The 25,431-nt window shown below is 40.8% G+C and overlaps 1 protein-coding gene across 1 annotated transcript in view; it reads right to left on the bottom strand.

Annotated features, from left to right (window-relative positions):
* Positions 1-1,496: 1,496 nt before the first annotated feature.
* LOC133992960 (kalirin-like) overlaps positions 1,497-25,431 on the bottom strand; it is a 139,287-nt gene continuing 115,352 nt past the window's right edge. Inside the window, 28 exon segments of the mRNA XM_062431769.1 lie at positions 1,497-5,937; positions 6,422-6,560; positions 6,873-7,021; positions 7,385-7,436; positions 7,563-7,641; positions 7,774-7,935; positions 8,046-8,177; positions 8,365-8,486; positions 8,619-8,781; positions 9,924-9,951; positions 10,197-10,285; positions 12,675-12,787; positions 16,032-16,318; positions 17,803-18,068; positions 18,279-18,450; positions 18,614-18,799; positions 19,018-19,095; positions 19,282-19,332; positions 19,641-19,733; positions 19,870-19,956; positions 20,091-20,160; positions 20,280-20,383; positions 20,552-20,618; positions 20,728-20,761; positions 20,764-20,844; positions 22,448-22,550; positions 23,013-23,156; positions 24,950-25,035. Coding sequence (XP_062287753.1) covers positions 5,380-5,937; positions 6,422-6,560; positions 6,873-7,021; positions 7,385-7,436; positions 7,563-7,641; positions 7,774-7,935; positions 8,046-8,177; positions 8,365-8,486; positions 8,619-8,781; positions 9,924-9,951; positions 10,197-10,285; positions 12,675-12,787; positions 16,032-16,318; positions 17,803-18,068; positions 18,279-18,450; positions 18,614-18,799; positions 19,018-19,095; positions 19,282-19,332; positions 19,641-19,733; positions 19,870-19,956; positions 20,091-20,160; positions 20,280-20,383; positions 20,552-20,618; positions 20,728-20,761; positions 20,764-20,844; positions 22,448-22,550; positions 23,013-23,156; positions 24,950-25,035 — 3,695 coding nt within the window. The 3' untranslated portion in view covers positions 1,497-5,379.

Genomic DNA, 25,431 nt, shown 5'->3' with positions numbered 1-25,431 from the left:
TTCAATTTCTGTAATTTCGACCCGGTCTCTTCAATCTACGTACCGATAACAAGACTTTACACTTTCAAATAACGTGCAGTTCATATGCCAAAGTCCAATATTGCATGCAGTTGACACGCTAATCAGTGTGTCAAGTATATGAATTTTAAGCTTTTTGTGTGTCATTTAATTGGTTAAGTTTAGGCGCAAACGCCACTTGGTTAGGGGTTAGGGAAGGATCCTGGTTTGGATTATAACAGTCAAATGTGGTAAAAATGTCCCATCTTCAGTGATGGTAAAAATGCACGCTTTTATGTCCCGATGTGACACAAGCAATGTCTGGTTAATGGTCTCCAATAGTGCTCTCCTACTGCTTGTGCAGCTTTTTGCCAACCACCATCCACCCAACCCGACTCCTCTAATAAGCCAACATCACCTTATAAATTAAAACAAAGTCTCATTATATTGACATCATCTCAACAACGCCTGAAATGACAAGAAATTGTCATGTTATTCATATACCAGTTGATGAGTTCATACTGGCAATTTCAATGCTGCACTTCTTATTGACATTGACAACTCTGTGACTGATAATGTGCGGCAACATGAACCATGTGGCTTTGTAAGATGTAAGCATTTATGAATGACAACCTGTTGGGCTGGTTGTGGTGATTGGATTTCAGTTGTCAGTGTATCCTGGGTTTTTCTTTACCTCGAGTATGTGGATATCATCTACATGCTCAATAAGAACCAGTGAGTGGGGTGTTATTTCAGCCTGACATCCTTAAAAAAGGTCTAGAAGATGAGTGAAAGGCATTTTAATGACAATTTTCTAGATTAGATGGGGATGCGAGATGTTTTTGAACATTTGGATATTCGTTTAGCCTTACACCTCAAGACATAGAGTGAGTAAAAGTCTTATGACACATCCCTGAAGTTAATTGTAAGACTCTCTACAGGAGATTTAGACCAGGCATGTCCAAACTATTCCATAAAGGTTCATGTGGCTGCAGATTTTCATTCCAACCAAGCAGGAGCACACAAGGCTTGACTCATTTAATCAACTGATCTTAGTCGTCAGACAGTTAATTGGTTACATGGTGTGTGCTCTTGATTGGTTACAACAAATACCTGCAGGCACACATCCCTTTATGGAATAGTTTGGACATGCCTAGAGTAAATATTAACTTTAGGTATAAATTACAGTTGGACTGGTCTTGTGTAATAATTTGGCACACTTTCAGTACCTGATTGATTTAAGCGATACTGTCCCAAATGAAATTTTGTGCAGTTTAGACAACCAAAACATCTTTTTCAGAGTAGGTCACACCAGGTTGAGGAACAACTGGAGCAATGCAGCAGGTGAAGCTGTACTGACTTCAGACAGAACTGGTACTTTAGGTACACTGTTACAGCATTATCAACATTTAATGTTTCCATTGTCAGTTTACGGGCTGTGAAAGACAGGTTAACATCTAGGCAACAATCATCAAATAAAGAGAAGCATATTTAAAAAAAAAATCTCAATCCAAAAGTTGAAGTATAGTGTAACAGGAAACTATTAACAGTTTTAATGACACAGAAAGACAGACCTCAATGAATACATGAAATATTCTGGTGAATTGCAGAAGATTGTGTTTTTAAGGCTGGGTTATACCTTACACCTCATGAAGACCCTGAGTGCTCAGCTGAAGTACTATAATGAACAGCACAGACTTGACTTTTTCAGTTAAATAGTAAAGTAAGATTAAATAAAGGACTCAGGCTCCTGAATAGATAAAGTACTCATGTTATGTGGGGAGCAAAGCTGTGAAATGTTACTTGAATTGTTACTGACAGTTGACGTACCTACATTCCTCTTGATTGTTGTATCATCATAATCATAACAAAAACAAAAAACATGTTGCAAGCGTTTTTTTTTAGTTTGGTGGTTGTGGTTTTCTGTGGCAGCCATGTAGGCTCCACAGTTCTGCAAAACCACGGTTGCCATAGTAACTGGCTGATTTTATATCATTGGGCTGTCCGTTTCAAAAGACGCAGCTTGGAATTTTCCAGCTGATTTCAGTGCCAAATATGGAGGCCCGAAGTGTTCAATATTAGGGGGGCTGAAATATAAAATATATTAAATACATTAATAAGGCATGATGTAATAATTAATCATATGTAGAAATACAGATAAAATATGTAATATAATGAAAGTCAGAAGTCTACTGAGGAGCAACTTCCAAGAGCTGACCACTCAGAGGAGAGTGGGCGGATCAGGGGGGGGGGGGGGCTTAACAAGACAGGAGATAATACGGCCTGTTTCAGACAGAGACTGAACTGAGGGGCTGCATAAAGTGCCAGTACAAGACAAATAAAGACTTCTGTAAATCATTCAAATATTCTAGTAGAGCCTAAAAATATGGAACTGGAAATCTCCTCCTCTAATATTGAACACTTTGGACCAAGAAGAAACAACTACTGACAGTATGTTATGCTGCAATAAAGGCTCATTTACATCATTGAATCATTTCTAGATCATATTTTAACTACGGTAATAGCCTGATTGTTTCAGCACCAATCTTGCAACAACTTTGAGCATCAGCAGCTGATATGATGAAACATAATATCAGTAGGTGTAAGTGCTATTAATATTTATTTTAACAGTTTAAGCACAAAGCTGCTCTTTGTATGACCAGGATTAAAACCATGTTAAAAGCAAAGCTGCGCAATCTACTTACATAGTAGGCTGCTCTGTTCATTGAAGAACTGTATTTAGGAAGTTTCTTTTCCAAACCTACAACGATATGTCTTGACCAAATTTCTCTGTGGTTAGCACTGATCCAGAGTCCCTAATGAGAAGAGGAAAATAGCACCCAGAGGTACCTGATGTCATTTCAGTTGCACCAATAAATCTATTACACTTGCAGTTTTGCGTGGATGTTGTACTTACCAGCAATGGTTAGCGTTTATTTAAATCGAGGGTTTGAGCACAGGGGATGTTGTATTGCTGTACAGACTGTAAAGCCCTCTGAAGCAAATTTGTTATTTGTGAAACTGGTCTCTACAAATAAAATTGACTTGACATGATGTCATGTTGACAGAACAGCAGTGGTGACTACATTTGCTCCATTCTGCATCCCAGGCTGTAAATGCTTACCATAAACACTAAATGCTTACTGGGGAGGATAAAAGGGATGCAAAATGGCCAGAAGGAAGCCTTGTGAAAGCGAAAGCATTTGGTGAAAGCAGAGGACAGCACTTGTGACCGCAGAACACATTCGACAAGAAATTACATTCATCAGTAGAAACACTAAGCCGGACAGGAAACTGACTCCTCTGTCTGCCATCCACTGCGGCCTCTAAACCCCAGAGACCAACCAAGCAGCCACATGAGCTATTTTACATGCCAAATGAATGCAAGCCAAACACCACAGCTGGTTACTCGCCACAGAGGCTGGTAGACAAATGCACTAATGGATACGTTTCAGCGTGGAGTTCATTTCCCACCTTAACACCGAATGTCACAGGTTTTTGTTCTAGAAACAGACAGATTTCTAACCTGATTTCTAAACAGTCCCTGGTGATTTTACATGCAGGTTTTCCCTGATTATTCTACTTCTTTTTGTAAACTAGCTAAGCAATTTTTTTTTTGGACAAAGTAGTTGTAAACATTGATACGAACAAACGATAAGTTGTGTCCTTCGGAAAGGATTTCAGTCTCCATGGTGCCTCTTGTGTTAGTCCAGCAGTCCTTTGTTTGCTCCAGAAGGTTACTGTGTGTCTTTTTCATCATCCAAGTAGTGATTTCAATGGCTATGACTGTCCAGCTGAGTGTTCCTGACAGTTTGGTCCAACACAGTTCAGTCCAGATCAGTCCAAAGAGTCAACTCTGTGTTGCTCACTTCTGTCCATCTTCATCAGCTACTAGCAGTTCAGTTTAGGTCATTTTAGGCCATTTGATGTCAACACCATGTAGCTCAGTCTGGCTCGTCATTCATTCTCAAGCTAAGTCCTAAAATAAATTAACATTCAATAAATTAAAAACATGTTTCAGTGCTGCTGCATCTGGTCCACTCCATCACTATGTGTTCTTCGTCAATGGGTTAAAATTAGATTTGGAAACTTTCCATGTTGGTGGAGGTGGTGATCGACTTATTGACATTATCTGTAATAACCCATTTACCCTCTGTGGTGATATAAGTGGTCTGTTACGCGCCATAAAAGATAATTTTTAGGAGAAATTATGGTATTTCAGTTTGGACTTGCTTCCACTCCTCAACAAATTACTGCATGACTAACATCATAATAGGCCGAATATCCTCGTTATTAAGTGAAATGTCAATTTTTCACACCATAGTTTAATAGAACATTCTTGGTATCTCTTTTTAAATGGACCATCACACGGTTCCCCTACATTACTATTCCTACTTAAAGGCCTTCTGTGTCACTGAAGCTACAGTACAATGAGTGGCAGGCAGTCTAGTAGCACACAGTGACAGTCCCAGGGTTTAAGACAGAGCTCATTAAGTACCCCAGGAGGAGAACATGAACTAAACTAACCTTAAAAAGGTCTACATTCTCTAACTAGATATACCTCTGATCATAGTCCACTTGAGCTCCTTATATGAAATCAGATGACTGCACACATTATTAGCACTTTTTTCTTTTTTTACAGTGTATTACCATTTTAGTGAGTGATATCACTCACTGGTCAGGCAAAATGTCACTGTTTGTGGATGACTGAGCACTTTCTCACTAACTCACATAATGTTTTAATATAATGAGTTATGTCAGCCAAATTCACTGGCTGAGCATACTGTAGGCATAAATCTGTTGGGGGATTTATTCTGCTGGCCAGTTGGCTACTGATGCCACCTACAGGCCAATCCAAGAACTGCTTGAGTGTCCTCACGTGAACATAAAACAGCCTTCAGCACAATGGGCTAGCCTTGATTAAATCAACTCTGGGATAAACTTAAAAGGCAGTCACCTCAAATATATCATCTGTCACTGTAAAAATAAACGTTACAAATATACACAGATGTGACGCAATCAGGCCTGCTCACAGTGTGTTTTCTACATGGTCGTTTTTTTTTTTTTAATAGGAGCTCCTTTCTTTGGGTTCTCCATTAGGCAGTTTCCGGGAACACGGACCAGATGAAATATTAGTCAACAATTAAATATTGTACAGCCGTGAATTTCTGATATTTCTGCTTATGGGTTTGGTCTACAGGTGACAAAAAGGCCAAGTGGGTCAATCTCGCACCACAGCCAGGATTCAGGCGCTGAATCCTTTGTCCCACTCACACATTAATAAATAATGAAAAGCTTAAAATATACAGTGTTATAGTGGGTGCCCGTGTGGTCACAGTTGGATTGTTGTTGAGAGCTCAAAGACTCAGTGTTTTCTCTCCGTCACAGTGTATTACCCATACTGCTGCTCACCAGCCCTTTGATATTAGTGATAGGCCGAACGTCATGCAGCTGTCTTCTTCGGTCGATGAATGTGGCCAACCGAGTTGTGTCCAGAGGCGTCTTGGAGTACTCCCCGCCATGAGCACCCCCGCGGCCCACCCACGGGTGCTGCAGACAGGACGTAGCGCTCGGCCTCTTCCTGGGATCCTGCTGGAGAACCGAAGACACGAAATCCCTCGCTGCCTGGCTCACATCGCTAAAGTATTCATCCGGAAAGCAGAAATCCAGACGGCAGATATTGACACAGGTTTCCTCCGGTGATTCATCCAGGAACGGGGAAACACCACTGAGCATGACGTAAGCCAGCACACCGACACTCCACATGTCTGTTGCGACAGAGACCGGTGTACCACGGATAAGCTCGGGAGCAGCAAACTCTGGGTTTCCGAGCAACAGGTGGACATAGCGGCGGTGTGCGGATAGCTGGACGGCATCACCTAAGTCGATGAGTTTAATGCATGGGGTTGGAGAGTGAAGGTCGACCATGATGTTCTCAGGCTGGAAGAGAGAGAAAGTGAGAGACATTCAGAGGCCAATAATAAAGGTAAAGGTACTTTATTTGTTACACATACAGTTGTACAGTGAAATTCAGTCTCTGCTTTTAACGCATCCTAAGTACTAGGAGCTGTGGGCAGCCATTGTACAGCGCCCAGGGACCAACTCCAGATCTATGTCATTGCCTTCGTCATGGGCACTGACAGGAGAATTAACCTCTCATGCAGGTTTTTTTGACAATGGGAGGAAACCGGAGCACCTGGAAGAATCCCATGCAAGCACAGGGAGAACATGCAAACTCCACACAGAAAGGCCCTGCCCCAGCCGGGTATCAAACCCAAGACTTTTTGCTGTGAGGCAACAGTGCTAACCACAGAGCCACCGTGCGGCCCAATAATTCTCTGTTACTAATGTAAAATAATAAAGAGATTAAAATTTCAAAGGACAAACTCATATGAGCAATAAATGATAGATAATCTGTTCTTACCTTTAGGTCCAGATGTGCCACTCTGCAGGTATGCAGGTGCTGCAGAGCCTCTAATGTTTCTCTAATGAAGAACGCAACTTTCTCCTCCATCAGCTCATCGTGGGCGACCAAGTAGTCGAGCAGACGACCGTCCTCCAGGCTGACACATAAAAATGAAGTTTATATACAGTCACCTTCCTAGCCAGCTATCTATGCTATACTTTCTCCTCAGCTGTCTGTGAATGGTACAACTGGTGTTATTTATCCTTCTGGCTGCCTTATTATGAGTTATGAATCCTCTGGAATGAAAGTGTTTCTATAATATTGACATATTAAACACCAGGGTGAAAATAATATTTTGGCATGCAAACTGCCAAATGCCAGAAAATAGCCTTGAGTTTTTTTTGAAGTAGCAAGAGGAGTGACTTCATGTGATTTTTAAGGTAAGTTCCTTTAACTGAGTCAGACTTACAGCTCCAGGATCAGCATCAGAGACGTGGGAGATTCATAAGTGTCCAACAGCGCCACCAGCTGGTGATTCTGCACATGTTGGAGGATATCTGCCTCATGAGCCACCTGTTCCTTCTTCTGCATCTTCTTACTCACAAACTTCACTGCAAACTGCACAGAAAAAAAGTCACATGTTAACATCAAAATTAAAGATGGGGCTATAAATCCAGTGTCTAATGAAATGCAAAATTATCTTCAAAACTAAAAATAAACATATGCTACCATAACGCCATAATGCCAATTCCAAGTTGCAAATGTTACATGGTACACCCCCTATTTCAGCATATAATATACATTAAATTTAATTAACTTAACTGTGACCTTAACTGTAAACTTATTAGATATAAAATAAAATGAACAGCTAGTCAACATACAGAAAATAAAAACCTACTTCATACTTAAAAAATGTCAATGCAATCTACAATAGTAGTAGTAGTTTAGTCAATATGGGTCCAACTGTCAGTAACGTCTTACCTCTTTCTTTGTGGACTTGTTGAGACATTTTCTAACCACTGAAAATCGTCCCCTGGTGAGAAGAGGGAGCAACAGAGAGGCCGAATTAAACATCAGAGCCTGCACATCTCACACACCTATGCGCTAAAAATCGAGTTTGGGTTGTGAAAAGTCAGTGATGTGGGAGGCGACGTTTTACCTTCCAATCTCACAGATCTCTGAGAAGGTCGATTCAAAGTTTTCTTTCCATTGGATTCCAGTTCCATCATATCCAGAGTCTGGACAGAGAAAGAGGAGAACATTGAAGCCTTTCCATTTTCACCTTTCACAAAACTCATTGTCAACTGATACATTGTTATAATAAGAAAGAGGACAGTTGTGTGTGTGTGTTTGTGTGTGTGCTGGCTTACTGCTGCTGGGCAGTGTAACCATATTGGAGGGTTCGGATGGCGGGCCGACCCCCCAGCGGTTGGAGGCTCGCACTCTGAACTGATAGTGACCACCGGGAATCAGAGTGTCAATCTGAACACACTCCTCCCTGCTGCTGGCCACCTGCTGCCATAGCAACGAGTCTGGGGATGAGATGTGGAGGGAGATTTAAAAAAAGAGAAAAGGTTTAATCTGAGTCCGAGCATCTGCAGCATCAGCTAATTGTTCATTAAATAACCACACCACCACACACCTTCCTGTCTGTACTCCACAGTGTAGCTGCTGACAGCACAGTGAGCAGAAGAAGCTGGAGGTGGCCAGTGGATCATCACCGCTGTGCTGCTTGCTTCTTGGGCCACCGGCCTCCCAGGGGCTGCTGGGATGCCTGCGAAGGTCACAAAAACATTAACGTAGTCAGAAAACGACTCCATTTAAGTAAACTGAAGCAGGACCAAAGCAACTGTTACAGAAAGAGCATCATGGCAAATATTGAAACCCTTTTTCATAATTACTCATTTTACAAACAAAAATCCCAATGCATCATTTAACCTCATTAATAGTTTAGTATTTACCTTGCACTTTAATGGAGGCGGAGGAAGAAGCAGAGCCATGGTCGTTAACGGCAACACAGGTATAGATACCAGTATCCTGCGGCATCAGATTACAGATCTTCAGCAAGATGTCACCTGTATCCCTGGAGACGGGGAGGAGGAGGAAGAGCACAAAGGGGCAGAAAGTAGGAGGTGCAGAAGAAGAAAGTAAATCAAAATCTAATCCAGTGTATGTTTATGAAACACTGGACTACAGAAAAGTACTCTGGTCTAACCTGATGTCTATGGTGAAGCGGCTGTTGCTGGTCACCGGGTTCTGGTCGGGACCCTTCAGAGTGACAGAGGGTTTAGGTCGTCCACAGACTTTACAGCAGAGAACCACCGTCTCCCCGAATGCACACACCACGTCTGACAGAGGGACGAGGAACTCTGGAGCCACTGCAAACAGGAAATGCATCATAAACTACTGTCATTTAAGCTTTTATTCCAATTTAAACTTATTATTTCAAAAATCTACTGTACATCCCTTTACTAAAGCCTGCCTCCACTCAGTAATGTGTTCTGTTTATTGTTATTTCACTGTGATGTTTGTGCAGAGTTTGTTTTCACATTCATTTTGCCCTTAAATCTGAGTTGAAGATGTGTGCCTTCCAGTGGGATTTGTGACATCCCAGCCAGTTTGGAGCCAATAATAACTCAGTATTGAAAACCTAAATCTTCGAGTGAACACATCTCAAGTGAAAGAGACTTATTATATCTAGCAGTAACACCTTACATTTTGAATATTTGTATATTCATAGATTCTGGATTTCTCAGTGATTTCTCATTGTCAGACACAAATGATGTGTTTTTATATGTCATAACACATGTCTAAAGAGGATCTTTTAAATATATGTTGTACGAATAACATACTTTTATTGAGCTATGTGACTCAGCCGGGAGCTGGTGAACAAAGTGTCATCTTCTAGTTTGTGAACAAGATGTTATTCTGCAATGTGTTGGCAAATGTGTTACGCTATTAGAAGGATCACATGTGGATTCTGCTAGATGTTTAGGTGGTATACTGTGGCTAAGAATCAGCTCTACATAGTCACATTTGATCCAGAATCTGACTAGTGTGATTGTAAATGAATAAATCACTTTCATTTATCCTCAAAGGGCAATTAGTTGTGATTCTTGTGTCTTTCATCATAAGTCTGTTATAATGTAGCGTGAATGAGTAACTAGGGCTGCCTTTTGGACAAGTGTCATTTTGTAGTGTTCAAAAATGGATATTGTAGGTATAAGAAATAACAATAAAAAAAACAAATAATGACGAGAAATACCAAAGATCACCCTGGTATTACATTAAAGGACCCAGCGGAGCAACCTATGGATTTGTTCATTATTATTGTTGCAAACTGACGACTACTCTGAGGCCTCAGGTGTCAACACAGTTCAATAATGTTTGTCATTTTATTCATTCCTCAAGTAGGTTTTACTGTGACCCTAGAAAACTACAGAAAATGAGCTTAACCTTAACTACATAGTTTAGGGAATTGTAGCTGTAGAAATCATTCAGTTCTGCATGTGTCTCTTACCTTCCTGGATGAAGTTTGGGTTGAGAAGCTGGAACACAGATGAGGTCAAAAGTTAACGTTTCAGTTCATAATAGTAGCTAAATGTCATTGGAATAAACACTTCTACATTCAAATATTCATTCAGTACTGTTCAGCATTTTCTTATCTGTTGTCATTATTTTTATTCTCTGCCATTTAACACTGAACTGTTTTTTCACACACAACATGTTTCCACAGTCTAGTCACAAGTCTTTTGAATTAAAAACTTGTGCATGTGTGTATGTGCATTTATACCTCCATGCCTGTCTTTGGGTCAAGGTCATCGTCACAGTCTGACTCATCTGAAGTGTGAACGTCCTGGCGGGGAACGGAAGAGGAAGACGAGGAGGAGAAAAGAGATGATAGTGTGAGGTGGAAAAGGGGAGGTGGGTTTCAGGTGGAGGAGAAGATAATTAGATTAATTAAAGAAATTAGTGGAAGAGTAGGGATTATCAAAGAAAGAAAAAAAGAAAAAAAATGTAAGGGAGGAAATAAGAATGATGGAGGCAGGAGTGGTTGGTGGATGGCAAAAAGAGGATGGTATAGAGGTGATAGAGCAGAGGAAATGGGAGATGTGGAGTTGAGTGATAAATGAAGATGAAGTGAGGGGGATGAGGAGAATATTAGAGATGTATATGTTTATTAACAGCAGGTGTCTGGAAGAACCTTTAGATTTTAATGTGGAACAGCACTGAAGAAACTTGTCTGTTCCACAGTGGGACTGATACTCACCTTAGAGCTGTCTGAGTTTTGGTTTTTCATAAAAATGTGTAGACAGTATGAAAAAAACATAATAAAAACTAAATAAAATTTTTTACTATTCAGCTTTATATTGCTGCGTTCTTGTCCTCTCTAGTTGCCTAACTGTAAGAAAAAATGACCTATTTCACTCCATTAAGCAGCAGCCAACCTCCTGATGGTGAAGTCAATGCAGAGGTGCTTTCAGATGCAGTTCCTGTCTTGGATACTAAAAGCTTGCAAGTTTTTTGCATTTCCTTGACTGGCAGGTGTTTCAGCCTATCACAGTCAGCCATTCAACAAGGACGGCAGCTATTTACTCCAGTCTTTCTAAAAAATCCCTTCATAAACCTACATAATCCCTACCTCTTCTACCCGCTCTCCTGCTCTAAACAATAAATAATATTTTAAAAATATTTGTGAACAAGCAGAAAGGCACATACTCATTATGAGTCTGAGGATGTATTAAGATGAACAAAAAGAAGCATATTTTTCCTGTCATGAGTACAGTCAGCAGACTTTTGATTATAGGGAAAGTGCAGACAAACCCTTTGAGACAGAATAGTTTCTATTCACAGGTAATTAATGTTTGTTTAACTAAATGCAAACCATTCAAAAGATGCATTTAGATGCAGTGTATCCTGAAGTTGATTATGGTGGGAAGTCCAAAGTGGTTAATCCATTTTTCTTGACATGTTGAGTTTAGAAATAAAACCCCTGTCTGTAGCAGAGATCCTTCTATTCAAGTCTGCAGATGAAGACCAAGTTGTTTCAACTCTTGAGATCATGTTGACTTTCAAACAGTGACTGTCAGGCCCCTTCAGAGCAGACATGTAGACTTTTTGTAGCTGATAAATCTAACCATTATTCTTTTTATTATTTTCCTACTGTTGCATGTCAAAATATCTTACTTGACAAAGGTGTATAGGGGTTGAAACATGTCCAAATTACCTGTAACCTACATGACCTTTGTTGCAAAGGTAACAGAGGCATCGTGTTTAGCAGAGTGACATACTTCATTATTTTTAAGATTCACATATTGGATGACATTTTACACACAAAACACTTCAGTGCTGGTTTCCGTGTTAGTTCACTACAGTTAACACCAGTTAACCACAGGCTGAGCCACGTCAAAATAAAACAAAATCCAAAAATCAGCCAAGTCACTAACTTCTACCTCTATCCATGCACAGGGACAGAGAAATAAATCAAACAAGACAAAAAAGAAATCAAAGTTTATTTTTCAGTCGGTGCATTCAAGGGTTTGGGGTAAAAAATAAATTAAAATTTAAAACACTTCAGTGGTTCTCAACCATCTAAGATCTTTACATGTTGGATGGTCATTTTGTTTTTTTTATAATAGTTTTTTTTTAGGGTGGAAGTAAATTTGAGCAATACTTTTGTGTTGAGATCAACATTAATATGAAAATTTGTGCTGTCAATCAACAGAAAACCATCAGTTGACAGAGCTGAGGTGATTGAAGGGAGTCTCCAAAATGGAGGAAGTTGCACCAAGCAGTCGTGTATAACCCTAATCTACCAGAGAACTTCCCCACGATAGAAGCATGGCCTGCAGACAGCCTTGATACAGACGTCATATATAATATATATCTAGTAAAAAAAAAAAAGGTGTTAACTTGCAAATTAACTACACAGCTAGCTCGGCAGGCTATTATGGCTAGCTAGTGCTAGCATGTTACCAGTTAGCTCACTACCTTGCCGCGCTAACCCTAGCACTGTTTGTATGTGTAGCTTCCTGCCTGATGCAGGTTGAGAACCACTGCTGGCACACAGAAACTACAGTGTGTATTTGTGGGTATGCACACACACATGCGCGCACACACGGGTTAGGAAAAAATAAAAACACTACGTGGGGCGAGGGAGGGCAGGTGAGGGGTTTCGGCACACACATCACCAGCGTACGCCGTCGGCCTGCTTTACTCACTTTGCCCTTCGCCCCGGGGGCGGGGGAGGTGAGCGGGGGAGCGGGCGTGCTTTCTTTTGGCTTACGGAGGAGGCCATTCTCTTGACCTCTGACCCCCACCACGAAGACCTCCTTGGCTTCAGCGCGCTTCCTGGCACGCAGCGTGTTCCACGACAAAGACTTCCTGTACGGTACAGGAACGAGAAACATCAACCATCCAATCAGAGAGAAGCTCAGAGGTGTCCAGCTTGTTCTGGCTGCAGAGGCAACATGGCCGTCAGGGTGCAACTTTCCCAGAACCTGCTGTTAACATCCATACGCCATCTAGTGGTTGGAAAGTAGTAACCTGCTGTGCAGCTCAACATCTCAACAAAATTAAACTGAGCTCAAGTTCTAGAAGATGATTTCTGCCTGGATACAAGACTTATGGTCCAATGCTCAGACATTGGAGCTCAATACTTTCTATGATTTCTATTCCTTCACAGTTCTACTCTCTCAGTCTTGGTGCATTATGATTGTATCTTTACACACAGATAATAGACACCTAACAAAGCAGTTTTTGATAACTTGATGACTTTGTTCCATTTAACATCTAAATAAAATTATTACTCACTCTTGTGTTTGACTGGTCAACAGGTCAAACTATTTACTCTATATTATTTCAGGTAAATAGTAGCATAGCATGCTAAAATGCTATCAATACTGCACAGTAGAGTACTGTTAAGATCAGTTAATCAAGCAACTCAAACAACTTTTGCAAAGGGACACAACCTCCCTAAGCTCTGCTTATTAACTGGCGATAGCCAATTATTGTGAGCCATATTACAGAAATATGGGGTTATTAATCATGTGCTTTTATCTGACATTCTTCAACATTCTTTCTTGCATGTTATATAATGTACCATTCTTTTTTTTTGCATGGAAGCCCACTTTGTTTTTATTGTGTTATACATAAAGATATGCACTTTAGTCATTAGGAAATGTATTATCTTATAATTATGAGAAATTATTACCTTAAGTTAATATGTGTCTCATAATTAACAGGTAATACTTAGTAATGAAACACAAAATCATGGTGGTGGATTTTTTCTTCTTTTCTTTAAAAAGGGACAGATGTGGACTTCCATACAATTAAGACTGAATTATATATTATATAGATTTCACTTTGTAATGACTGCATAGCCTTCATAGTTCTCTCTGTCGTTTCTATGACATTTGTCAGTATGATCTAAATGCTTCTGTCGTCTCATGTTGTAGAGGATGGTCCTGACATTGTTGCCTGAAGCTGCAGCCAGACTCATCTGGTCCATTAAAATACAGCAGAGGAAGGACAGAGTGACAGATCGACTTTATTGAGATAGAAATAAAGTTAGGTTGACTGGAGGAGAGATAGAGAGACAAAAAGAAACAAGAGACAAACAGTAATATACTGTACCTTCCTCTAACACAACCACAAACACCGTTAATCTTACATTTTCAAAGAATCACACCAGCAGTTCTACACACTTGTGTTTCCTGTAGACTAATAACACTTTTATGTCAATTATTTATTACTAATGAATGTTACAAAATGATAAATTACTCTTATTACTATTTTCTTTACCATCAATAGTTCTGTAAGGTCAGCAAATATGCCTGGAACACTTTCGTGGAGGTTTTTTTTAATTTTTTTTAATCTCCCTCCTTCCTTTTGCAAAACTTTAAACCAAAAAAGTTATTTCCACTTTAATCAAACCACTTTAATTCATTCAATTATACTTCATAATTCTGAAATCTGTGGAGTCCCAGACCGTTGAGGTTAGTAAAAACTTAAAACAAAAGGTCAACAGAAATGTCACTATAATAAAACAACAGGTAGAAAAAGCTGAAATGAATCATACAGGGGAAAGGTGCAGAAAACTGTTTAATACCTGTTGCTTTTGTGTTTGACAGAGATCCTCAAGAACTGTGTGATGTTTTCTACACTTAAACTCTTATGTAATAAAACACTGCTGCCATTACTTTTGAAAGGCGACTAATCCTTAGATATGATATAACCTTATAAATATAAACTAACTTATTATATATTTCATGTTCGTGTCATCTTCTCCATTCTAAGTCAATACCTTTCACTCTAAATCTACCTCTCATCTTCTCAAACAGAGTCACTCTGATGGTATGACAGTGCACACAGAAGTAGGCAGACTGCTCAGTTTTACGTTTGCCGTTGTAGTTTATTTACAAATATTAAAAACTACAAACTGTCAATCACCTTCATCCTAACGCAGAACAAAACAACTTCACCTTTACGTCGCTTTGCTAACTCATGCTCAAGTCCAAAAAAGGTTTATTTTACATATTTAAAATACATTTAAAATCATTATTATTAGACTACCAACAGTACAATGATGACCGTTGCCATTAAATGAAACATATTGCACAGCCTGACTTCATTCATATTTTTTCTCATCTTAAATAGTGCAAAAGGGATTTTTTTTTTTAAACAGGAATGTGCTTGAGTCTCAGTTGAAAAACCAAAATTAACTTTGTACAGTGAACTGCCGACATAATAAACAAAATCAACATGGAGGAGGGAAAAAAAATCCAACTTTGTCCATCAAATAAAATAATAATTAACAAGGCAGAAAAACAACAACAACAAGAGGGATAAACACAAATCTGTATAGATTGCCACAGACAACAAAATAAATCTTCTCCACTGCGGAGAATGGGGCTGAGTCCACCTGAATGCCCCAGTTGAGTTTTTTTTCCTTTCCAAAAACAGTTTTAAAAAAAAGAAAAAGAAAAAAGAGAAAAGAAAAAAAAGAAAGAAAAAGCAGGGTGTTAGGAACTGAAATAAGAGTCCGGATTTAGCTCCACGTGAACGGTTCTCTCTCAGCTACAACTTACAAGATTTTATATCCAGTCTATCTCTGAAGGATAACTCCTCAGTACTCATTTACATGGAAAATATCTGAGAGTGTGTATGGTGTGTGTGTGTGTGTGTGTGCGCGTCCATTTTCATGTAGTTGCCACAGAGCCGTCAAGTAACAATGGCTCAGAGAAAGTCACTGCAGCAGCTTTATGGACAGTAAGAGACCAGTTCTGTACCTTTTTACCTCCGAGGAGTGACAAGGGAAAGTCAGGAGTTTAAATACCACAAACAAAAAGTTTCGTGTGAGGTCCAACAGTTTGTTTTTAAGGAGGGGGAGGAGGAGGGAAAGGACGTGAGGGGGCAAGGAGCTGGGAGATTAGGGATGGGAGCTGTAAAAAAACAAAACAAAAAAGAAAAAAACAAAAATGGGCTGACAGAGCTTTGTCACCTCAGTGTCTCTGGTCCAATCCGAGTGCTTGGTTTGGAGCCTGACCGAGAAGTGCGTCTGTCTGCGGGTAAAGAAGTGCTGGGTGGGTGGATGGATGGGTGGGTGGTTCGGGGGGGGGGGACTTACTTGATGTTGTTGGCATCGGCCACCACCGCTGTTGGGAAGGAGCAAGTAGAAGAAGAGTCTTTTATGGACTTTGTGGGAGGGCCCAGGATGTGTCCCGGCACCCAGCCTTCAGCGGCGGGCGATTGGCTGTTGGCTGACCGGTAAACAAGGTACATGTTCTGCTGATTGGTGGCCAGGATTTGGACGGTCTCTCCGTGACTGACGCAGATCTCGTTCTCTTTGAGCGCCGAGTAGTCCTGAGTGACCAGCATGGTGGAGGAGACGCCGTTACAGCCGCCTTCACTGTCCTAAGGAGCAGAGGAGAGCAGAGGATGGCGAAGCGGAGGAGAACACACGCAGAAAAAAGGGGGAGAGAAATCAAGAGGAGGACAGAGAGCAGGGGGGGGAGACCGAAGGAAAAAATGGAAAGGAGCAAGGAAAAGAGGATGAGGACAAGGTTAAGGTGTGCTTATGTGGGTTGGATAACTGTCCTGTTGGCTGTGATGCTGTTACAGCTGACCCCAACCTGAGAGGGAGCAGAGGGAGGTCAGGACCGAGGAGAACGAGGACGAGGAGAGGGAGGAGAAGGAAAAATGATAGTGCAGAGTGTGAGCCATTTGTGTACTTAAAAAGTAGAACAAAACAAAGTCTAGTCAGGCCATCGACTCTGCTACTGGTGAAAATCTGTGATTTCACACATTTGCAAATTCACAACATGATCACACTGCTGAGACTTCTGCCAAAGAGGTGAACTGGATTTCACCAGTGCTGCTGAAAGCATTGAAACATGATAAGTGAAGATCTCTGGCGCTGACTTGATGGCTGTCTCCTTGGTTGGAAAAACAAGCAACCAATCAGAGATTTGTGGGTGGGGTTAGGAAAGGGGACGGATACAGAATGAAAGCAACAGAAAATGTGCATATTTCTTTGACCCACATGTTAAATTTTATGGTCTACACTTTGCAGCTTGATTAAAGACAGATGACCCCCTCCACAACCAAAAAACTGCAGGTAGGTGTTTTCTTCTACGACTAACTACGAAAAAAATAAAAAAATAAATAAAAGGGAGGACAGTTGCCATTCATTTCCAATAGCAGGCCACTAAAAACAATGTTTTCAAGCAAAGCAAATTTCAGTTGTTTATATCTCAAAATCGCAGCAAATAAAATCAAAACTATCTTCAGGTTTAGGAGACACTAGGTGTAAAATGGAACGTGTACAGTATTAAAGCTTTTCTTACTGTATAGACTTTCTATTGACCTAGAAACTAGAAAAACTCAAAGCCTCATTTTCAGGACTCTTTGTCTTAACCTGAGGGTGAAGGTGCTTTGATGTAGAACTTGGCAGGTTTCTAAAGTACAAAGTGAGCAGAGCTGTCCAATCTCCTGCAGATAAAAGGTGTTCAGTCAAAGTAGGCCAAACAAAGAACAGCTTGATATGTGTATATAAACCGACACAGTATGCTGCTACACCTGCAGTAGCCCAGATTTTAACCTTCGCTTTTGGGGACAGGTTATAGACTCCCAACAGACAAACCTGGAGGAGAAATGTACTTCATGCTCTAGTTCACTGTCTGCTTCAGTCTGAGGTCTGTGAGTAATGACTTTATTGAGAACTTATTTATTAACAACATGGCATTCTTTTTTTTAAGAAAAGCAGTGCTAGAAGTGATAGATTATGTCTGGAGAGAAGGAAAGATTATCCTCTATCTCATCAGTCAAAGTCAACTCTTTCAAAGCTGTCAATCATAAATACTTTGTGTCAGTGTGTGTGTGTGTGTGTGTGTGTGTACTGTGTCTCCAGGAAGTTTGCGGGAACTCACCCTGGAGTCGAAGCATGACGACCCGCCGTTGGAGGTAGACACTTTCATCTGAGTCCTCCCTCTCTCTGCCTCCTTCTCTCCGAGCCCGACTGCCGAGGAGGGCCGGCTATGGGACGACATAGCGGGCCTGTTTCCAGAGGTGGAGCGTTCCCTGGTCAGGGAGGAGCTGCTGCCTGCTCCTCCTCCTCCTCCTCCTCCACCCTTCTCCTTCTGGTACTCGATGGGAGACTGGAGAGCTACATTCAAATGGAAGAAGGCCAACATGTAAGAAGTTGTCTTTATCTCAGCAAACTTTTGAATTTGAGCAAAACCAATTCAGAATATCAGAATACAGCGATTCAGATCAGAGGAACCCCCGGAGAGCTGTGAGTTCACTCTGTATTTGGGGGATGAGAAAGGATGTCAGGCTTCAGAGGGCAATATCGGGTGCGCGTGTCACTTCTCACCGGACAGGAAGTTGCTTTGAGCGTCCAGGACTGCCTGGATGTGTCGGACCCAGACCTGTTTGATGTCGACGTTGGCGGCCTGCAGGGTGAAACGCTCCGACGAGCCACGACACGACATGACAAACTTACAGGGATCATTGTCCACACTCTCCTCCAGACCAAGGTAGGAGACCTGTAGAGGGGGCAGTTGAAGTGTGATCACAATTGATACATTTCTTTGTTTTTTAAAAAACTGAATTAACCTGAGTGACTCTAAATTATTCCTTCCATGAGAAATCACTGTGTAAAATGTGCCACAGTAGTGTTATCTTGCAGAGACACCACTGTTTGTGTACCTTGATGCTCTTCTTGAACTGGTACCCGGGGGTAGACGATCCTTTCCTGAGCAGCTCACTGAAGATGACGATCTGCTCAAAGAGGAAAACTCGACGTTCTTTGGAGCGCGACAGGACGCCGGTGTCCTGCTCCGTCACAAAGAAGGTTTCCTGCTGTAATAGTTTCCCCTGACTGGTCAGTTTCCCCTGCAGAGAGACGTGATTGGTCAACACCTCATGTTTATCACATGGATTTCGTCTTTATGTCCTCACTCTGCTCCTGAATGTGTCCCTTCCCCTTCTAAAATCTCACTACTCAAATATAATGAAAACTCACACATACACACATTTCTTTAACCCTGTAGAGGTGTCACTGTGCTGTGTGCAAACTGCTAACTAACCAGAAGAACAGAGAGTGAACGTACCTCATATCCCTGCAGCCGACCTAAATTCATCATGTCATTACACAGTTTAGGAACCTGAGACATCAAATCTACTGCTTTCTGTAAAAGACAAAGAGAGAGAAAGATTGAAATCCTTGATAAGGTTTGAATTCCAGGTGCCTGTTATACACTCATATCAATATGTAATGGCTTAAATAAAAGGAACACACAAATCCACACATGTCCTGGATGCAGGCAGAACTATAAAAACAGGTTGTATTGCTTGTGTTATGTGGACTGACATACCTCAATTTGTTCACAGTCCATTCCTGCCTTGGAGCTGTACTTGAGGAAATCCTGAAGAGAAACACGAGTGCGGCATTAACACTCAACACACTGTTAGTTCAGTTCAGTGCATCTTTCTATCCTGAAAGTTGTCACACACACAGATATGTATGTGTGACAAATAATACCCTGGTAAAATAGTTCTGTTGGGAAACGACCCATACAATCTATCAATCTATCAGCTTATCTTTTACAAAAACCCTAACATTTGTATTCATATCTCCAAATGTTTGTGAAAAGGATATATTTTAAAATCCTTCAATTCAACACAAAAAAACACATAATGACATCACAAGACGTCTCTCTTGTGTGTGAGTTACCTTCAGTAGCAGCTGGTATTTGGTGATTCTCTGGATTGGTTTGATGAGGAAGTCACTGATGCCCAACCTGGACTGGATGTCCTGCTGGATTGCCTGGAGGACAATCACCAACAGCATCAGTATGCTTCTTTCTATTAATCTAATTCATTGGTTTTTCTCACATATATTTGATCAGATGCAACATAGAACAGACTGTAAAATCCAATAATGTGTCAAAATTAAAACTTACATCAAAAAATGTGTCATATTCAGCTACGATGAACTCCGACTTGGGTTTATTCTGACAATAAACCACATACATGTGTAGTCTTCGCTCCTGTAAAACACACACACCAGGTTTTATTTTCAGATAGCAGATCACAGTTGGACAAAGGAGACCAGCGATATCTCCAGGTCAAATAGTACTTGTACTACTAAACTCATCATCATCATCATCAGTGTGTAACTCACATGTTTGATGAAGAGCTCAGGAAGGTGTTCATGGTCTTCCAGACATTTCTCCAGCTCTCCCACAAAGAAACTGACAGGACAAAGGAGAGAATGTTATTTAGTAGCATATTCAGATAGAATAAACCTGAGGCCGCTGTCAGTACTTGGGTCCACGGACCAGCCTTTGGACACTGCTGCTGCTGGACTTACTCTCTGTGCCAGTCGTAGATCTGGTGGATGTTCCCGAAGACGATTTTGTCCTTTCCTTTCATGTCGTCTGGGACGCCCTTATCCTCGATCCTCTTCATGAAGCCCTGAAGGGACACAAAAGGAGGTTGAGGACACTGCTCACTTCTCATTGATGACACTAACATCACTACTACTTTTTCTTTTTTTGTCTGTTTTGTGCTCCCTTAAAGAGATAAAACCTACTTTAAAGTTGTGTCAATTGCTTTGTGTTCCCTTAGGAGTGGGTGACTCACCTCCACCACGATGCCCAGGTCTTTAACGTAGTCCTTCTCTGTCTGGATGAGCTCATTCAGAACAAACCTTAGCAAAACAAACAGTGCATGGTTTATTATTAACTGTAATGTGGTTGTGATGGTAAAGTTTGTAGAGGAGGTGATAAAATGATGTTCCTCTGCACTACGATACTCACATCCGCCCTCTCATAGCTTTGGCTCTCTGTTCAGCTCCGGGTTTCGTGGCTGGACAGGAGTGGTTTGTTCTGGTGGAGTGAGAGACGAGAAGCCGGGGACGCTCCTGGTTCCAGAGTCTGTGTGCGTGAGAGAGAGAGAGAGAGAGGAGAGAGAGAGAGAAGAGAGAGAGAGAGAGAGAGAGAAGAGAGAGAGAGAGAGAGAGAGATGAGAGAGAGAGAGAGAGAGAGAGAGAGATGAGAGAGAGAGAGAGAGAGAGAGAGAGAGAGAGAGAAGAGAAGAGAGAGAGAGAGATGAGAGAGAGAGAGAGAGAGAGAGAGAGGAGAGAGAGAGAAGAGGAACATTGTTTTAAGTTGGAAGAAATCATCTTGCCTGACAGCAGATGGCAGCAGCAGCTTGGTGATAGAGGAATAAATGGAGAACAGCCACTGTATAATCATTTTATTCCTTTCTGTTAACTCTTATCAATGCAATTCTTTATCAATTCTTTTATCAATTCCTGATCAACACAGGTTTTATTAAAATGCAATTGTTTTATTATCTCCACTGCTTATCAATGACCTTGCTTGCTAGTAAGGTAAATGGTCCGCAGCCAAAAGTTAACTGCATTAATTAACGAATTAACAAATGAATGATTCATGAATGAATGTTTGCAACCGCTGCCGTTTTTGTAGATGAACTACAAGACAGCTTAAGACAACTTTAGCATGTGTGCTGTAGACATACTGCCCTCACAGACGAGTTCCACCTTTTCTTTTCGGTCAACACCACACACCTGGGCATCGATAAGAGGAAGTGATAAGCTAAGAGGCATACCATTCCCATGGATCAGACCATTTTGAACCACTTCTCGATTCCCATCCCAACCCTCTGCTTTGCCTAATTGAAAAAGTTATAATAGTGGAAATACAAGGTTCCAACACTGTGCCTCACTTCTTCAGATAGATCTGCTGACATGAAATCACTCCACTGTATGCTTAAAAGCGAGCAGGTTGTATTTTCTGGCATCACTTCATACAGTAGATCACTCAAATACACCAGACATTGTTGACTATAAAATGCAACAGAAGTTCTAACATTATGATTACTACATATCCTAACATGAGCTGTACATGTGGAAATATGATTCTATACACAGCTACAGATGCTGTTGATGCAACCATTTATTTATACTGTTGTTAAAAACTCTCATATTGTATATTTCAACACATACTGCATGCATGTATACATTAATTTAAATACTAAACATGTAAGTACTAAGCACAACACTGACTGGCAAACTACTGAAAATATGAACACTGCACACAAGTAAACCACACAAACACACGCACAGTTCAACACATATTCACTGTATTGTGTGTATTAGTTTGGTAAAACACTCATACATGTGTTAGCTTCATGCTACCAGGTGCGCAGGTTTGTGTTCATTTCAGGCTTTAGGGCCAAGTTGTGTGACGGATCTGCACATCATGTGTTTCAGGTTTAAAACCTTTCATATGGCACATCTGTCTCCTAAACATGCACACAGTCACACACACACACACAGTCACGTCACACAGTCACACACACACAGTCACACACACACACACACACACACACACACACACACACACAACACACACACACACACACACACACACACACACACACACACACACACACACACACACACACAACACACAACACACACACACACACACACGCGCGCACACACACACATACACACTCACCATCTTGGTTTAACCAGTTTTTCTATGGCGCTAACCAGCTCTGCAGCGCTGGGCACCTCAGAGGACGACTGCAGGGATGTTAGCAAGGATGAAGACTGAGAGAGGAAGAGGAGAGGATAGAAAGCAACAGCATGTTAGGAAGGACGGCAGGAAGAAGAAGAAGTGTGATAAGGAGAGGAAGGTGTGCTTTGGAAGAAAAAGACTTCAGTTAGAGCAAAAAGCAGGCAAAAGGTGAACATGTCAGTGAAGGAGAGGAAGCTGTTAGAGGAGAGCAGCAGATCAGAGCTGATCTACAGGTGGACACTGGACACTACAAAATGAACCTTCAACCACTGCAAACTACTGCTAATCTAAACCTATCAAATAATAATGAATTACAACACAATATGCAGTTTAAATGACTAAAAGAGTGACATATATAATAAACAGCTGACAAAACAAATATAACATATAAACCATAACCCTAACAGTCAATGACCTCTTCTAACTGTTAGCAGTCTACAAATTTAGGTGAAAGATGTGCAACGACAATCAATTTCTCCTCGTCGTCCTCCCACCTTTTCATCCTGAGCTGAGTCTTTGATAATCTCCATGGGGGGAGGCAGAGGGGTGTGGGCCTCCTCGTCCTGCTCCTCCTCCCCACCGCTCTGCATCCCGGACGGCGTCTTGGAGAGTAGGTTACCGTCCTTACTGCTGACTCTCTGAGGCAGGAAGAGGCACAATTCAGAGTCAATTACAAGTGAAAAAACTCTTTTTTTCTTCTTTTAAACATCTAAGTGAATCCTTCATGCACCATATTGCATGAAATCAATCCGTTTTTGTCAATCTTTGCTTCCAATTTTCAACTTGAAAAATAACTGCTCTTAGAAACCTCAGATTTCTCCTAAACTCTCCCCCAAAAATGAGTTTGGAATCAATCTGAGATAGATAACAGGCCATGAAGAGGCTGAGTCATTTCGAGCAGGTGGTGTATCACAGATTAACTCTCCCTGGCTGTGGTTAGGCTCCATCAGTTAGTCGATCATTTTCTAGAATAAAACATTCAGATTGTATGAGCTTTAGCAGGCTGACAATCTCCTCAATCAAATATAAACCTGCAGTCTTATAGTTTAGAGACACACAATGTGATTGGCTTAACTTCAAGGTGTATTTACTAAATTTAAACTACCAGAGGATATTGTCCACAGAAGAGTCCTATCATGTGTTTAATCTCCGTAACTAATGATTTGTTGCTTCCCCTCTGGCATAAACAAAAAATAGTATTGGATTTTCCGAGCCAAACTTCTGTTTATGAAGCACTCATACAGACTGATTTGTTCTTAAAATGTACGTACGAGTGATTTAAGAGCATGTGGCATTCATCCATTTGTCTCTTAGGCATGAACTAAATTTATGAGGGGTGCAGCCCTGTTGTACGAGACATGAATAGATCATCTCTGCCTTTCTTCACTTGGGGAAAAACACTTGTTCGACTTACAGTTACAATGTCCTGATTTTTATGGCCATATTTTAGAACACCAGCTTCTACATTTCAACAGTTGTTGGAAACTTGCCTCTCTGCTGGTCTCTGTCCAGTATCACCACAGTGTAACATCTAGTATAGACTACATTGTTCTCCTCTAATATCTCTGTGATTGTCACGTGACCGCCTCTCATCACAAAGCGCTTTGCTTTAGAAAGACTTTTTTTTAATGTCAAATTATTCCTTCTGTATTTCTGTCACAGTGCAGAGCTGCTCTGATGATTCATATTTTCTAATTGTTTGGAGTCACTCTTAAAATTTGTTTTGACACCAAAATGACCTATATCTGGGTTGCAGGCTTTCATAGTATGATAATAATATACTCAACAAATAAAGGAGTCCAAAGGTTTTATGGTATCAGTGACAGTGTCAGGACTCTGTTCACTGGTTTGTGTCCGTGTGTGTGTGTGTGTGTGTGTGTGTGTGTGTGTGTGTGTGTGTGTGTGTGTGTGTGTGTGTGTGTGTATTTGTGAGTCCTTTGAAATGGAAAGAGGAACTTTTACTTTTTATTACTTAAACCACATAAACGGATATCGTGGCAAATAAATCCAGACACAATGACATGTGCACACAGACAGGGGACAGACAGGGCAACTTATGGCTGACAGATCATGACAAAGAGATTGACATGTCTAATATAATAACATAAACAGTAAAGCACATGTAGACAGACATATCACATTAAACTAGCTAAAGTATATGTAGTTTGGTTTTATAGTCTATTGTATCTTTACAGTTGCAGACAGATCCTGCTGCAGTCCAAAATCACTGTATTCCTTACACCTGAACTGGGTTATGAATACAACTTATACAGTACCAGTCTAACAAACTTTTAACAGTGTCAGAAAACAAGGAATTAGAATAAATTGTCTGGTGGTAGTGGTTGTATTCTTTATGGAACTTCAGTGTACATTTGCCACAGATTGTATGTTAAAATGTCCATATATGCTTCTCTTGAGTATGACTGCTTACCTCATCGATGTTGTCATCCTGCAGGGCAAGGTCAGGCTGTCCCAGGTCGATACTCTTTCTGCTCTCCTCCCTTCCTGTTCCTGGTCCTGTCAATCCATAAGTCAAACAGTCAGCCAATCAGCTCATTACTCATACAAGACACTCATAAAAGATGTAAATGCTTTTCAAATGTTTTGAACAGACTAGAGATAGACTGTACTTTGAAAGATTTAAATACCAATGGAAAGTTAAATATTTTCAAGACATTTCTATAGCTTTCCCTATATTGCTAGAATGACATCAGGAGAATGTTTGAAACACAAGCATGTTTTTAACATTATTACCAGACTGCGTACCACAATGAAACTGATGGCTACCTTGAATGAAAAAAATGTGAGGAGTTTATGGCATCCTTTGAAAAGTTTCAATTTGTGGCAGCATCCACACTCTCATAATTCTGCTGCTGCTTGTTTCATCAGATCTGTCGATGGAGCTCGACCTGC

Source organism: Scomber scombrus, chromosome 13 (genome assembly GCF_963691925.1).
Source record: "Scomber scombrus chromosome 13, fScoSco1.1, whole genome shotgun sequence".
NCBI classification, from domain to species: Eukaryota; Metazoa; Chordata; class Actinopteri; order Scombriformes; family Scombridae; genus Scomber; species Scomber scombrus.
The sequence above is the reverse complement of the archived record's forward strand: the minus strand, read 5'-3'. Positions and strand labels throughout refer to the sequence as shown.